At 39.7% G+C, this 17,755-nt stretch overlaps 1 protein-coding gene across 1 annotated transcript in view; it reads right to left on the bottom strand.

The window, feature by feature from the left end:
* LOC136018217 (musculoskeletal embryonic nuclear protein 1) overlaps positions 1 to 17,755 on the bottom strand; it is a 43,065-nt gene that overhangs the window by 21,268 nt on the left and 4,042 nt on the right. The window contains exons 2-3 of the mRNA XM_065687267.1: positions 4,221 to 4,269; positions 2,346 to 2,441 (exon numbers count right to left, since the gene is read on the bottom strand). Of these exons, the coding sequence (XP_065543339.1) occupies positions 2,346 to 2,441; positions 4,221 to 4,269 (145 nt within the window). The remainder of the gene's footprint in view (positions 1 to 2,345; positions 2,442 to 4,220; positions 4,270 to 17,755) is intronic.

Below are 17,755 nucleotides of genomic sequence, written 5' to 3'. Positions count from 1 at the left end.
AAAAAAAAAAAAAATAAAATATTATTTTCTAATAGCTGTGTTTCTAATTGGAGTTTTAATGAACTTCGTATTGGACAAACATTAAACCCAAGGTTTAGCGTTTGGCAGAGGAACGGCAGCATTTACAAGAACACAAGTCATCCTAAGGCCACAAGGGGCTGCTCTAAGTCTACAGCAGGAAGGCAGCCACCAGGAGCAGGGAGATGTGCCAACATCTATTTCCCATCAAATTACAGTGCAGGCCAAGTATGCCCGATATTCCCAAGCACATCAGGCTCAGTACATGTAGGTAACATGCTCATTCGGTCATGCACTGCGTTATCCCTGCTCAGGTGTAACCGGGGCACTGGCACTGACAATACAAGTTGCTGCCGCTATCAGATAAACGCATTTTGCTGCATTCAGTGAGTAAAAGTCTCAGTTCACACAACCTTCCCGGTGTGCCATGCACAACCAGCCCGCTACCCTGCACTACAAAGGAGGCTGCTGTTTGCTTCTTCTACTCAAAATTCTTCAGCCAACCACCCACCTGTTGAGGTGTTTCAACAGATGTTTTATCAGTTTTGGTATTATCACGCATCTGCCTAAACTACAGCACTACATTCCCGAACACAAATTGCAACGTCCAATTGTAGTTTTTCTCCAAGCTTTGAACCATGATGCTTTCCAAAAGTACATTTTCTGGGTTTGTTCTGAAAACAGCCCACAAACTACAAACCAGGAAAGAACAGAAAACTATCCATGTTTGAATTTCCTCAGTAACATTATCACTATTTAAAGTCACAGGCAGAAACATTGCTTTTACCCACTAATTCTGACCTACTTGGCACTTAGAATATAGTTTTCCCAAGAAAAAACAAGTGGCTTTGGTTAATACTACGTCCTATTTTTTCTGCTAACAAGGAGGACCTGCGCCCTTGTCCAAGAAATTCCACACTGGTTTTTGTTATCCTGAGAAGAGGGAAGAACAGCTCTTTGCCTCACCCTCGTGGTTTGTATCATGTTACACTTACATGAAGTGGCATTTGAAAATAAAGCTATGTAGAGTGTATTAAAACGGGTAGAATAGAACACGTTAGGAAGCCTTTCATTTTGAAAACTCAGCCCACAGCACAGCTACTTTCAATTTTAAAATACTTGAGCTTTACCTTTAAACGCTGACAATTTTAGGCAAGCCGTGGTAAGCTTCCTCAAATATATATTTCAATATGTAAAACCAGAATGAAAGCAATTTGCACCTGCCCGTTTTTAAACCTATCATGGTAAGCAAGGAAAATTCCTACAATGATGCCTGATATTACTGTAACTCTCAATTATAATTTAAACTTTACAGTTATTGTGTTAAAATAAATGCATTTCCCCCACCATAATGGTTTATGGAGGGAAGAGAAAAGTAGCATTTTACTTGGTCATTTATAGCATACAAGAACGCAGAAGAAACTGAGGAGGAATAAGGGAAATAAAACAGGCTTGTGAAGCAACACAAGCATGTTCCTTGGGCTGTGTAGCTTCTTTGTTTAGCAAAGGACAACAGTGAGCAGATGCATTGAAGGATCTGGATTGCTTTTAAAGGGCAAATTATCAGGCTTTTTAAAGTAATTTCACAGCTTCTATTACCAGGAACGTGTAAGCTTCTTTGAGCATAAGCCCTATAAAGAACAAACCCAAACAATTACCATTTGCTTCAGGAGCTCCTGTAAAGAGCCTGCCAGGGTCTTAGTCATAAAATCTTCAGGTTTAATATACTGCAGTGAAATGCTTATCTACTTAGTCACACTGCTCCAAGCGTGACATTGCAAAATTAATTTGTGCACTAACTGCCTGGGTAAGGAGCAATATTTCCTGTTTTAACCTAATGAAATAATACTGCAGTAGCTACTGTAGGGTTTAGAAGAAAATACAAGCATGAATGATTTTTGTTAAGTATCCCTGAAAGCAACCTGACTTTCTATGAAAGTCTTGCTGCATTGAACAGTGCAGCTGGAGGTCAGTGGACACAACTTTATATTCATTTCCTTGGGTCCCTAGCACCTCCTCCAGCACACAGACTCATGTTACAGCCTGCATCCTAAATCCTCATTCATTAACTGGAGGGGGAGAAGTAGTAAGAGTTTCCTCTTGGTCTAAAATATCTATACACGGCCCCAAAAAAACCTCTCTCAGGTCCTGCCAGCCGTGAACTGAAAAGAGCCTTGATTAACTCAGGTTAAAGCACAGGTTTTTGAAAGTGATTGTTACCACGAAAATAGGTTGCTCAGCCCTATCTTGCGTTATTGCCCAGGTACACCACCAAACACAACTGCAGAACTTCCATAAAGATCAATATTCTGAATTTAAACACTTACAGTGAACAGGGGTCTTCTTCTGTAAGGTCTGATAAATAGACATTTGCAAAGTGGATGAATAACATCCCTATGGCTTGCTTGGAAGTATCTAAAAACCTGTACGGAGTCAAAACAGTTTTTAAGAGAGACAAAAATGTTTACATGACAGCCCGACATTGCAAATTTATGTTAATTAAAATTCCATATCAATTATTCATTTTTTTTCTTCAAATGACAGCACCAGAATGATGAAGTGCCCTGGAATTTAGCTTATTTAACAATGTTCCATTTTCAATTCTGCCCCCCTTTTTTCTTTGAACATTGCAAACAATAAACCAAATCATACTAACTTGAAACCTTACCATTGTAAATTTCAAGTCCAGAGATATCCTCTTGGTATCATATGCATTATTCAAGAGCTAATCCTCACTAAACCTAGCTAAGTCTTTAATAACCTTGTGTAAACAATGAGCATCCCAGTCTCGTGAGGTATTTCAGACCTTTTACGTTTATGCATTTTTAGCAAGTTTATAGCAGGGACAAAACCAACATCCTCATCATGTGCTTGCTGGTGAGCAGTTTAATAGCTGACTAATAATGAGTCCTTTCGCTAGAGTACCTTGCTAAAAAGCTAACATTTTTCAGCCAAAGGCATGAAGTGGTCTCACTGATTTTTATCTGTAGTACAACAGCTTAGACCACACTACAATAGAATTACAACCTTGAAAGCTTTATCTTCAAAGTAGTTTGCTATTTACAGGGAAAAACAGAAAAAAGCACTTAGGTACTGATTCAGTATTGACTCCAACCTTTTATCACCACCCTTTGCACAAAGCCAAAACTCCCAGTGGATGTTTCATTAGATGTTAAATAAAGGAATTGTGTAAAAAGTATTCTGCAGGCAGGAGTGTGTTCTTTACAACAGACCAACACCCCTTCTGTCTGTTGTTTCCTGGTCTAAACGAAGATCCAAACGCCCCAACAGATGCAAACATTTTATGCCTGAATTCATCTCCCCTCCCTAATAACTTTGTCTTAAACTTCATTCTCGTACATTCATTGCATGACATAGAAAGCAGCATTGGAGATGAGGCAGGAAGCCAGTGAGTTCCTTATCTAATCAGTACACCACACTATAAATAACAATAAGCAAGTCCCACAACAAGATTCATTGCTTAAAAATTAAGGGTTATCACCCCACTTATCAGAATATCAGGCTGACGTAGGCCACAGTACACCAAGACTTTGTATTTATTCAATGAAATAAAGGTCAGGGTTAGTTTTGAAAAGCAGCATTGTACCAGATGAATTTAAACAACTGAAGTCTTCAACAACTGGAATGACTGTTTAACATTCACCCCTGTCACAAAATTAGTACAGGCTGTGTTGGCATTGCTACAATCCAACAACCTTTAAGAAGTAATAAAAACAAATATACGTTTTAGACCTTGTTTCTGTCATAGCATATATATTTATATCTTTCACCACACTGTTTTCTGTATTATGTATAGCAGGATAGCTATAGAACGTGGCATTTCATTTAAGCTCAGCTGAGAGCTTCTTTTAAGCTTATGGAAGTTTATACATGTTTAGATGCATCTTTGGGCAACTGCAAATTTCCACCTTCAGAAGAAGCACAACTTGGAGGTTTATGTCTAAATGCACATCTGTAGAGATTCCTGGAAATGCTTAGTAAGAAAGAACTAGTAGAGAAGCACGCAGAAGATATCTGCATTGACTCATGTGTTTTGTTTTTGTTCCTCACTGTTAGTCACCGATTTCTTGTCATTGCTTTTCTTTTCTTCAATCATCAAATGCAAAAAAAACCCCATTTCCTTCAGTTTCTAACACATGCAAGAAACAACAAAATTAAGAATAAAGCATGCACAAACATACCATATCCTCCAGGGACGTCGTTCATGCTTTGGTTCTCGGAAGCGTTTTACTAAGAAGAAGAAAAGAAAGTAAATAATTGAAGACAATCGGGAACTCCCAAAGCATCAAAACCAAAAAGTGAAACCAATTCAGTTTGCTGAAACTGTACATTCTTTAATAAACGAGATCTTACACAACAGCATTTCACTTTCTCAACTCCAAGGATAACTTTCAAAGAAACTGGCTCCCTTCTGTGACCTTCAAGTTCCAAGAGATCCATCATCTGACTGCCAATATACCTCACTCAAAAACATCTATTACTGACACCATTTCACTGGCCTTAGCTTTTATGACTGCCCAGCCAGAAAATCTAATTTCCAATAGGAAAGCAGGTATTAGAAAAACCCGTTTCTTTTGCTCACTAGAGTCCAGAAGTCAAATTGGAAAGTATTCTCGCAATACAGGGGCAATCTGTAATATCACTAATAAATCAAGTGAATTAGTAACAGGACAAATGTATTCTCTGACAAAGCATATTTATTTTACGGATGACAAATAAGACTTTTGTGGGCAAACTGAATTGCAAAAGGAAAGCAGGGCAGACGTTTTAGTCAGCTAATCCCTTCACAAAACGGTTGGTACTATTAACCTCCCCCCCAAAATCCAGTATTAAAATCAATACCAACTATACAAAGCCAAAGAAATAGATGAATTTGACTATTTCAATCTTGAACAGTTTACAATACAAACTGTTTGGGTATCTGATTGAAAGCTCCTCACACCCCCTGCCCTGCTACTCCCAGGTACTATCTTCTCAGGAAATTCCATTCTTAACTCTTTCTGAGCAAGAAACCCCTTTTTACCTACTGGGAACTCAGGCTGAGCCCTGGTCAGACCTGGAGCAGGGGGCTGGGGCAGCCTCACCTCTGCCAGATCTGACCTAACGCAGATTTGTTTTCTGTTACAGCTGCAAGATACCAGTTCCTTATAGATGATAAAGACAGACCAAAGATAACGGAGTACTGCAAAACCCTTCCACTAAGGAGGGGTTTTATGCATGGGTTTAACATATGGGTTTTACTTCCTTCTTCTGCCAAAGGTTGTGTCACCCACCAGCTCCTTCCACAGAAATCTTGAAAAATAATTATTTAGGCTCTTATTTCAGTCCTGCAAAACATCAATACGATCCTAACCTGCTCCTCCAGGTAGCAGCAAGGAATTAAAGTTTCAAATAGGACGCTGCACATAATTTATGCATATATTTTAGTGGGAGGTGTCCTTGCCCATGGCAGGGGGGTTGGAACTGGATGATCTTAAGGTCCTTTCCAACCCTAACTATTCTATGATTCCATGATAAATTATGCTTACCTAGCTTACAAGCCTTTAAAACACATACCGAGTTATGAACCAATCACAACTTTTTCACAAAGGAAGGCAATATTCCCCAAAGCCAACCTCATACACATAATACAGCATTAATATTATTACCCAAATGCCTTAAAATGGATAAATAAAAATTCACCTCCAAGGTGGAGGGGCAGCGTTTGCAGGGAGCACCAAGCTAACAACTTCCCATGTTACTGTCTGCCACCGCCTCCAACAGTAGAGAAAGAAACCGTGTTTCATGCCCAGATAACGCAACCACTGGAAATTGAAAAGTGACAAGAAGAAAAGCCTGAACACTTACACCAAAGATGAAGCTGTAATATCAACATTTGCCAGCAGTTTAATCTGTGAATCACATGCTATAAATACAAAACTTCTGTTGCAAATGAGCAGCACCCAGCTAAGTTAACCACTTTGCTGTTTATGACAAGGCCTCCCCAGTCACACTATGGATCACCCTAATTAGTGACCCTAATACACAACAAGAAGCCCCAAAACATCACAAAATAAATGCAAGAAGCAGAAGTTTCAACTTACTGGGATTTGTGCAAGATGCAGACAAAATGGAAATTAAACTGGTAAGATCTGAATACTTCTGGAGGAGAGGGGGGAATTCCAAGCTCAGGCTTTTGTCTGTTATTACTGTGAAGAAGTTGTATAAGCCTTTGGATTATTTCTTTCTCTGAAGTATGCACCAAAAAAAAAAATCACTTTGGAAGAGAATATTCCAAACCAATTCAACTAACACCATTTCCAGTTTTATTCAGACTGAGAAAAGACTTCAGAAAGTCCATGTTTCTCCAGCCAGCTCTTGAAAACATCACAATTTGAGTTATCATTAAACAGAAAAGTGAACTTTGAAAGCCTCTACAGATGTCTTTTGGGAATGTATTAAATGGCTGATCACACCACAAACTTCTATCCCCCAGGTTAAATGAGACAATAAGTTCAAATGCTTTAGGAGGTGCTAGGTGATGAATATGTACCTGTACACTTGAAGGCCTGCTGGATCCATAATGAAACAGGGTTGCTTGCTCAGCCTAGTTTCTTGCAGCTGCGTCTGCAAGCATCAGGTATTTCTGACATGCACAGGTATTGCAGTAATTACCCTACATCCCCCTGATGCAGTATGCAGGTTACGCTGCCTATGCAGCACAATATACTATCGCTTCGGAGTGGTTCAAGTTGAGAGCAGTATCACTTCTTCCCCAGCAAGGGAGCATGTTTTCTGTATGGCTATAGACAGCTGAGGCCTTCCCACTAAGTAAATTGAGCAAAACCCCCTCAGACTGTAAATAACCACACTGGTAAGCTCAAGATTAATAGCATATTTGCTATTAATACATTAATTTTGCAAGTAAAACCCAGCATTCCCCCCCCAAATAAAGATACTGCAAATGTTTTAAGGATCTCTCAAATTGGGAAGGGGAAAGCAATTCTGCCCACTGCCCACCTCCAATAGATGTCATGACTGTAGCCACACTCAGCTCTCAGCCCCACTCTCAGTTTCCCTTGGCAGTCTGCATTGCCTCACTGTAAACTCGGAGATGTGCACTGGTGTGTGTGGCAGCTGACAGATGGATCTCAATCTGCCAGCTCCTCACTGAGGAGGTGGGACCACTCCATATGCTTCAATTCGGAGCGTTACACTCGCACTAGCAAGAATTCACCATATTTAATATTAATTAACTAATAATATTCAGAATTTCATGCTGAATTATAAATGAAGAAAGCAGCACTGCTTGTTTATACATTCAATGCCAGAATTTGTCAGGAAAGGAAATAAAGCACTTCTGCCAACAGGCATGTGAGCTGCCAGATGGACCGATAATAGATAAGCATATAAGGCAGAGTATTGTTAATGCAAAATCCAAGTTCATGAAATGGTCTCCCCATTTCATTGAAAGTCTAGGAATAATTAATTCCAGAATACTGTGGAAGGCTTTCTAACAGAAACATAGGAGTTTTGCAATAAGTATTCCAGAAAACTGAAGACTCACAGGGAAGAATAAAGGTCATATATAAGAACAGAAACAAGAAATAAAGTAAATCTCTCCAAAATGTCAACACAAAAAGCAACGCTTGAACCTGGTACTTGGAATTCAGCCTTCCCTTCTCTCGCTCCTTCAGCTCCTCAAAAAGTACCATGGGGAATATTTTGCTGATGCGAACTAACTTCAGTATGGATTCAAGAACTCCCATCAAGTTTCCGGATGGCTGCTCTTGTAGCAGCACAGAACTGGCCTGCCTCAGATGTCTGAAATGCTTCTACATATCATGTATTGCATTTCTTAGACTACTCAAAATGTTTGATGTCCTCTGCAGCTGTACAGTAACACTGCTCTTCTAAGGAGAGAACTGGGGGAATTTCACCTGTACTTCCAGTGCTTCTCAAAACGTTCAAAAAATAGGTCAAAGACAAAGCATGTGAAAACCGTTTTGTTTCATAAACTTCCGATACACCTCTGTCATCAGACCTCAGCAAAGTGACAGCTGAGGTAGCCAAACAGGAGAAGAAAACCAAAAGGAGGAAAGGTTAGTAAGGGTAAGGTGACATCTGCACATCACACCTGCAAACCTGCTCATGAGCGTGGGCAGTTTCAGCCAGGATGGAATCGAAGCCTTCTCATGGGTGCACAAGCAACTGGCACAAGGAAACAGCCACAGGTTACAGCCAGGGAATCTCCAGCATGAGAGAAGTAAAAACCTGCCAGTGACAGCTGTAAACTCTGCAACAAGCTGCCCAGAGAGCGTGCAGTGCCTTCAGTCTCATAGACCTTGAAAATCCACTTGGGCTATGCTCTGAGCCAGGAGCCAGGCTGGCCCTGCACTGAGCAGAGGTGGGAGCAGGTGACATTTAGGGTCTCTTCCAACAGAAATTGGCCTATAAGTCTAAAAATCATCTTTCTGTGATATGACACTTAAAAGCTCCAAGATTTGACCAACTACCAAAGCATCAAAGTATGCCTAATTACGAACCATACACACACGTTTCTATGTATGCACAGAATTTAACAGTAAGAAGTCTGCCGCAGTTTGAGCTTCCATGCATTGTTGAATCATGATAGTGGTAAATCTCCTCCAGCAGGATGGCTTTGCTGGGCCCCATGAACAACGCGCTGCAGCCAGATAGATCCTCCTGCAGAGCCCTCATAGCGCAAGACTGTTGTGATAGGCAGGGCTACTTTGATATTAATTCACACAATTTCCAACATTCCAGTACTATGTTTCCAGCAGAACACTGTTTTGCTAACTAGGTACTGAGTAACAGCCGAAGAACTAAACTGAGCATTAGCATCCAAACTCGGAATGGGATGCAGAATTTCATATGGCTACTCTCAGAGAACTGAACTATTCTGAGCACATTTGGTTATCAGGAGAACATATGCATCACAAATTTGATCCTGCAATTTCTAACCCTGTAAAAAACTTGTAAAATCAACTACATATGCAGAGCAGATTTCAAGTTTTTAAAATTCTGTTTAGGAAGACTGTCAAAAACACTGTTCTGCTTGTTAGTATCAACACTTTGCCTACAACAGTGGGAAACATGCCTGTAATTCATGAGCACATGCACAACAGTCATTCCTGAAAATTCACACCACCATGGAACGACAATGATCAGTGAACGTTATGTTACCTGTGATCTTTGTCGTGTGTTTGAACTTACCTCCCTTTCCCACTAAAGCAAAGCTTTTAAGAGGTCTGTCTCGCAGTTTCACTGCGCCCCATCCCTTATTTTCTTAGCAGCAAAGAGGGAATAAGCAGTTACATACTTCTCCAAAATGGAATTTTTCCATTTTAAATTAACTCTGAAGACACAACTTGCCTGATGAGAACAAGCTAAAATGATGCCTCACAACCACGTTATCACCTGATTGTCAAAAGTTTCTGTGATAGGTACGAGCTCAGCATCTTCCTATACTCATAGCTTAAAAAAACCCAGGGACACAGCAGATGTGTGTATCTAAAGACAGGTAATAAATGTGATTGCACTAAGGACAAAAACCCCAGTGTTTCTGGCTTGCTGCTCATTTCTCCAGAGAGAATTTTATGCCATTACTGTCTTGGCAATTCAATTTTTGCCCTACTGCAATTCTTCCTTCTTTTCCCATAGCCCATTAGCTACAACTGAGATGCTCAAATACGGGATACCCTGAAAGCCCACCTGCTTATTTCCCCACATAAGAACCCCCAAATTCTTCATTATATTTTTACTTAATGACCTAGACTTGTCAACACTCTTGGACACCAACTCTACTAAAGCAGAAATTATACTGGACTAGAGCAGCTGGTTTCCAGCCACATCCAGTGATATGTGTTGAAAAAAGGTATCAGGAACCATGGTTTGTTTCTTCACGGTGAAGAAAGTTAAGGAATAACTCACTCGAAGGAAAACTGTGTCCTAGTCAATGTTAAAGACTGGCATACATGAAGTGCATGAGCTCACCAGCTTCGGTCCCCTGCAAAAAGGAGTTTTAAAACTTCTGTAAGACAGAAAACAGTATTGCCCATGCAAGTGTCCAACCTGTTTTCTTAATTTCACCTCACCCTTGGCCTCAACGCTTCTGTAGATATGTCTGTAATTAAGAGATTGTCCATTAAAGATGGTTACCCAGGGAGAACCTTCATAGAAACGCTGCACACAAGAAAGTTTAATGACCCAGCGAGTTAGTTATTGAGGGACATCATCACACTAATGATTCAGTGCCTGGACAGCCAGGCAGTACCTGCAAAACTGCAGGTCTTATACCCGTCTCTTTGTTCCAATGGCAACAGTTAGAAGGATAATGTGGCTACAGCTCTTGGGCAGCAAAACCTTGGCAATAGCTAAGTGGATCTGACTGGCACGCTTGTTAAAGCAGAGAACAAGGACTTTGTTTTACTGTAGTTAGATAAGCTAGTGCCAAGCATCCACCAAGCCCAGCTATCTCATGAGCAGGGCTCTTTTGTCTCAACACAGATGACATAAGATGATGGAAAATGATGTGCCAACACTGGATTTCACCTAATCTATCAGATAGGCAGCAGTGCTTGCTGGATAAACACTGAAGAATTGCAGTTACTGGAAACTGACTCAGTAAAAACATTTACTTCCTACCTGCTTCCACACCTAGCTCAAAGCCTACAGGGAAATTTTGTGCCTACAAAGGCTTTATGATAGCTAAGGGAGTGCCTATTGTAAAATGTAGCTCCCCTTCACAGTGCAGGGGAGGAGAGGACAAATCATTACCAGGAAAAATTAAAACCACTGCAACCTGAGCTTTGGAATAAAGCAGACGATGTTGTTTCTTCAGGAAGAGCGGCCAAGCGCATTACATGACGTTGGTGAGCTTTTTATTCCTAACACGTACATATTTTCATCTCAAAAAATGTACTTTCCAAATGCTTTAGTAGCTTGTAAAGGTTGGCTGCAGGAGACACAAATATTACCTGCCACAGACAACCCAGCCTAAGCCAATTTCACCAAGGCTGTTATCATGCGTCCTGGCAGCACATGATAGTGTGGTTCTGACAGAGGCATTAATCGGCTGTCAATAAAGAAAACAAACGTGTCTTAGTAGAGCATGCAGCCCAGACATACCACACCAATTGAGCTCCTTTTTTTTAAAGGTAAAGCTTACTTTTAATACAGCGAGTATTTGATACAGCTAGGCACAAGTTCTCACTCTCAATTGCTAACTTATTTCCTATCGCCCCAGGGAAAGCAGTACTTTAGAAGTCAGAAAATCCATGTGGTGCACACTATATAAACAAATGTATTCAGCCCTTTACTCCCCGAAAGGCACACCAGCACTACAGCAACGCTAAAGGGTTGCAAGTAGCTGCTTTAAGAACTCTAAGGTAAACCAAACAACTAGCTTAGGAACTTTTTATCCACGTATTGAAGTTATAAGACAAGATTTGATCTTAGAGACAGATATTTGTTATCTTTGCATTTAGCACATGCAGCACTGTTCAGCCAAAGCACGCTCCATTTGAAAGGTCACAATAAATACAATTTCCCAGCACTTTCGGTACCAGAAGCATATGCTGGTCTGTGTCTTCAGCAGGTATGAGATACTTAAAGCAAAATAAATCTAAGCCTCCACTACTGAAAGTGCCTGTACAACTGGTTTTAGAAGTTTAATATCCAGCCCTCCTGCAAGCACTCAGAAGCAGCTGTTATTAAACAACTACGTCCACAAAGAACAGGTAGGTTGCTGGAGAAACAGACCTACCACTCCTACATGCGACACACGCACCTAGTGAGAGCTGGAAAATGCAGTCTGCTGTGTTCAAGTGGGTTTCTTCCCCCCTCTCCCCCTGCATTAAAAATAAGAACCATTTGGGAAACATGAATTATTTAGTACAAAACAAACAGAATCAATCTGTATTAATGTGCACTAAGCAGCAATTTATGATTCACAACACCATTTTCATGTACAGCATTCACAAGATCACTCAATAATACATGAAGCTTTCCTAATGTTATTAGCATGACAACAGATATCAATGAACTTTAAGTCATTCAAGCCAGTTGTTTTAAACCAGCTCTTGGGAACCAAGAGAACTGCCAAAGCACAGAGTGAAACTCACTCATCATTCATTAAAATATTCATTAAGCCAGTGACTGTAGCTGTTTGAAAAGCAGAAAGCAAACCCAAAATGTAAGTTCAGATACACGCAGAAAGAGTGTAAAAGGAAAACTGTGTTTCCATTTGTAGAAAATGATAAACAGCAAATATGTTAAATAAAGAAGGCCAAAGGAAGATGTACACTGTATGTTTAGAGTCCATTAAATTCCAAGTAGCTTTGCTTACCAGATTAATTCTTCCTAGGCTGCTGAAACTATTGAAGCACTGAATTCTAAGCAAGACACATTTCACATAGCACCAGCTGTTTTACAAAGAACAAAAGATACAGAACCTATGTTCGTATATTCTCTTAACACACTATCAGGTATCATGAGAGGAGTCAGTGGCCAATTATGCAGATTTCTTTGATATATCAACAACTAGGTGTTCCCAGCATAAATTAGACTTCTGAAATCAAGATGAAAATATGTAACAACTTCCATGTGCATACACATTCTTTTTAATGGTAAAGCTTCATACTTCTTACCATTTGTGTAAGTTTCATAAAAGCTTCACACCACCAAAACCTAATGCCAGCACTAAACCCCACTGCCATAAGAAACCTCAAGGTTCTAAGATCATATGGAGGAGGATTATCTTTTTTTCCCCAGTTGAATTTTAAAGCACCTTGGACCATTTCATCTTCTAACATTACAATTACCTTTCAAAGAAAGCATGAAACCCCTATGCATATAAAGTAACATACACTGCTAGTCACATCATCTGTGTCGGAAGAGAAAGCTATGCTGGATGATGCTGCATAGTAGCTGCTTTTCCATCCCCGGGAAAAAAGAGCAGTTATTCTAAAAAGGTATTAAGATAGTAGAGCATATCTTCAAAAATTATTAGAGACAGAGGACATACGTTGTTAGCTGTGAACAGCTGTTTGTCATTTCTGTTCCATGGGGAAAAATAAAACCTGTATTTTTGATAAATGGAAAAAAATAACTAGAGTGGAACAACAAAACCCAAGCAAAGGTTGTTTCTGTGAGGACTCATTCAAGGTGACTGGTTAGCGTGTCCAAAATTGGTAAGATGTACTCTATAAAACAGTAGTTGGCCAAGTTCTAGGCACTGAAATCCAGGACGATGATTCCTTAAGTTTTACCAGTTACCAAAACACCATCAGTCCTATAAAATTTGCTGTTACATTTGAAACTCTCACAAATCTATCTTGTTTTTTTAACAAAAGTTAAAATGGCCTAAGTTAAAACTACAAAAACATTTGATTATTAAAAAAAAAATGCAACTTCTAGATAAACAAAACCAAAAACCAAACTAAACATCATGAACAACAGAAAAAACAAGTTTAGTACCTCCCCTGAGATGACTTTCCCCTGCTGTAGCTCAGCATGCCTCTGAACTAACTTATATGTGGAACTATGGATCCAAACCATGAATGCAAGCTATGAGAGGTCTGAACCCTGAATCCATTTCAGTCCATTTTTACCCCAACATTCATTACATGTAACAGATGTACTAGGTTATAACCACAAATTTAACTAACATGTGTGACTTCGGGTCAGTGCTAGAAAAACAGCTCTTCAGTATTTTGAGCAACAGTGCAAACAAGTTTGATTATTCCTGATTAAACCCTAAAACTTCATCCCTATACAACACCACTTGCAAAGGCAGCCTCATGCAAGCTCCAACCTCATATTCAGTGCGCCAGGGAGATTTAACGTGTTAAGTTTTGTAGGGAATACATCGTGCTGTGATCAAGAAATCTTTGATAATGTGAAGCATTTCCTACCAGCAGGCAGGAGAAGGCAGACCTGACTTTTCATTTCACGAACAGAATCCACCCAGATAAGACCTTGTTAAATATCAGTTTAAGAATGCAAACTTCATTAACCATGAAATTAGTACCACTGCAAAACACAAAAATGCACAGTGTGTGTTTGTACAATCAGCTCCTTACAAATTTAATTATAAAACACTAGTCAAGAACACATTCATTATGCAGTGCACAGTTAAACAACAGGCTAGCTAACAGTCTACAAGTTAGTTCTAATTAAACACAGCTTCAGAGTTTCTGGTTAATTTCTCATTTTAATAGTTTACAAATGTCCACATAACTTATCCTTTTTCCTAAACATTTCATAATGTGAATGACATGCCAAATTATCCTTAGAGCAATCTTATTATCTGGAGTACAATTATATCCAGCAATCAGCTGAGTAATATGAAAACTTAATACATTCTGAGCCAACAAGACAAAGAAGGGCATCAGACAACTGTTAATGAAAAGTGCAACTTACTTACAGATTGCAGATTATTTATCTAAATTTGTATTGCTTTTTTCCCTAACTTTAACTTGCATGGCATTTATGGCAATAGTTGCTGTGTTTAGTGACACATATTAATGACCTGACACCATCAGGATGTTAAGCCACCCAATAAAATGCTATTACAATCTATATCCAACAAAGAATCAGGCATCCTGTAGGCAGTTTTAATCAAAAACCCCAAGAAAATATAGTTTAAGCAAGAATAAACATTACGAAAACATGTTTCTCTTACTGGCAATAAATGTAAAGACATGTACCTAACTATGCCACAAAATAAGACTGGTTTTCTGTTTTCAAAATAGAAAACAATTCCAAAATTGTTATTCCTAAATTCCTTTCAGGTTATTTTCTTCACTTGAAAAAGGATCGGCTGAGTACTTCCTGATGGTATTATTACTTGCTTTTGTACAACACGAAATTTGTTCGAAAGGTTTGTCTTTTCCTGGAGAGCTTGGAATGGACAGAATTTACATTACTAGATATTTCATACATTAAAAAGCACTACAATATCACCATGGTAAAAGAAAGCCATTTACTTAGCTAATTTACTCACATGGTTGCTTCCTCTCTCCTTCCCCTGCTACAGCTTGTAGTGCATCTCTCATTTTTGTCTCAAACACAGATAACAATGTCACAGAGACACTGAAAGGCCTGATGATTTATTTAAAACAAACAAGAAGCAGTCATGTTACATGGCTGCCAGCGATACTTCACCATCTGAGAATAAACAAAGCACTTGATCATTGTAAAGCATAATTTACTTGGCTGTGACCAATGTGACCTCAAAGGGCTTTTCCAAGGCCTGCAGCCACAAGCGGCCACTTAACCCGCAGGCTAATAGCTACTACAGCTCACCGAGATACTGATCATTGCTAATTACCATGGATGGGGCCTGAAGGAGCAAGGGGTAAATACGCCTTCTTTCTACTACCATCATGCCCTCTTGCTTCCTCCTTGGCTTCCAACCGGGTGGGAGGGGATCGCATCATCCCTTCATACCAGGTAGTCAGACAGGCAGACCTGCAGACAGACTACCATGTAAGACGACGATTTGCTTTACACAGGGAGTCCTTACGGAAAACCCAACACGGACTCAAAGGGAAGCTCTCAGGGCTGGGCCCTGCCCTGTCCTGCTGCCACGGTGGAGCTGTCCATGGTCTAGCCCGGGCCACCCATCTGCTCTCTGGTGACAAGCGGCCATGCGGTACTTAGTTGCCAGCTGGGCTTAAACCACGACATTGTGATGATATCTGAAAGTGGCCCTTAAAGTCATTTCAGACCACCTAATACTAGGTCCAAGTAGACATCAGAACACACATTCTACATACACCTGGCAATTCACCAGGTACCTGTAGTCACAAAGAGCTCTAGGAAAGAAAATACAGCACATTCTGCGAGGTGTGCTGCAGTATGCAAGTACAATACTCTTCCTATTTTCAGCAACAGGAAAGGTCCTACTTGTGATCTGAAATTCTGTATGAGACAAGTTTTAAAATGGGTCACACAAAGAACATGAGGCAGTACCCCAGCAATTCATGTGAACATCTACCACGTCACTCAGAGCGAATACATACAAGGATGGGATGTTAGTAAGTCAGGTAATATCAAGTCTTTTAAAAGAATGTTAATAAAACACCACCCTGCTAACAGGCTTCTCCCTACATCTTAGGAAACGGCCAGGTAGAATAAACTTGATACTGCTACTCAGAAGCCTGTATTCCACTGCTGATTTTATGGGATATCAAAGTCAACTCCCTGCCATTTTCATGCGCCTTAAATCTGCTCAAACAGAAAGAAAATTGCTACAGAACACAACTAAAATCATATGCTTTGGTTCTTGTTCATCTCATAGTTCTCTTTAAGATTTTTTTTTTTGAAAGGCCACTGGAATTACTTTAAATTCCTTCTCAAGTCCCTGCTCCCCAGAACATTATCTCCTGCACTAATACTCCCTTACCTTCACACAAATATGAAATCATACCTCTGAAAAGCATATTTTACTAAAACATTTCAAATTCCACTGAACTACTTACCAAGACAGCTTATTATTTGAAGAAACATTCACTTTCCTTGAATGGCTTATCAGGTGGGAAAACCTTGCTGTGAAATAAACTGATCCTAGGGATGTAGTTTTTAAGGTATTTCCTTTAAGGCACTATAAGCAAAAAAGACCTTAAAAATATATATATACAATATCTTTTATAAGAATTGTTTGGTTTTTTTCCGCAGCTGTGACCCTCAACAGCAAACCTACCTACTCACTTATTCACTGCACCTCTCCCCTGCCATTTAACTTCTCAGTGCAAGTAGAAACAAACTACAATAAAGCCATAAAAAGGCAACAGACCCACACACCCTGTTCTCCTTCACAGAATATTTGTGTTTTCCCCCCACGGACACAACCCTTTTACCTGCAGAGGACCAAGCAATATTTCTATGTCAGTAATTCAACAACAGGACTCACATGTAATTTCTCAGCTGTTCCTAAGTACCCCAAAACAAACATAGCCACACTGATAAGGTACCAATCTACTGATAAAGAAGCTTAGTAAATAAACAACACATTCAAGATAAGTACATGAAACAGGTTGTGTCAGACAGGGTAAAGGGATGGGCAATGGTTTTTTTCCCCCCTACTTTTCTGCCAGTTTGGCTAATAAAAATGACACTACTTACAACTATGCCTACATCACACACGTGTGGGAATACTGTGCTAAGTTCACTCTAATCACTCATTACCGATAAAAACCTAACCAAAAAATGCTCAGAAGGTGCTTAGAATTACTGACAACACAGATCCTATTATACCAACCAACTCTGTGGCATCAGTAAATAAAAAACTACTACATTAAAAAAAACCCCACTTAAGAGCAAAGCCGTTTATTTTACAATCAAGTTCCTCATGAAATAAGATAAAAGCATTACAATGGCAAACTTTGAAAAAATATTATGTCTGGCTTACTGACCTGAAGCATAAATACCCATCTCTTCCACCAAGGGAAACCCATTAAGACTTCCTGTTACGAAGTGCGCTTGGCTTAAATAACCAAGGGTGGAAAATAACACACACTTAGGTAGGAGGGACAAGAGTAAAATTAAACAGCAGACTTCAAAAAAGCAGGCTAACAGACTTGAGAATGAGTGGCCAGAATCCAAAAGGGCTGCCAGGCCAAGCAGATTTGCCACAGAGAGACAGTTTTTAATCGGTTAGTTCCTTCTGACAGGGAGTTACAGCGTATGGTTAGGAAGGAAGCAACAGAAG

The sequence above is a fragment of the Lathamus discolor genome, chromosome 7 (genome assembly GCF_037157495.1).
Source record: "Lathamus discolor isolate bLatDis1 chromosome 7, bLatDis1.hap1, whole genome shotgun sequence".
NCBI classification, from domain to species: Eukaryota; Metazoa; Chordata; class Aves; order Psittaciformes; family Psittacidae; genus Lathamus; species Lathamus discolor.
Note: the sequence above shows the minus strand (reverse complement) of the source record. Positions and strands in the feature narration are given on the sequence as shown.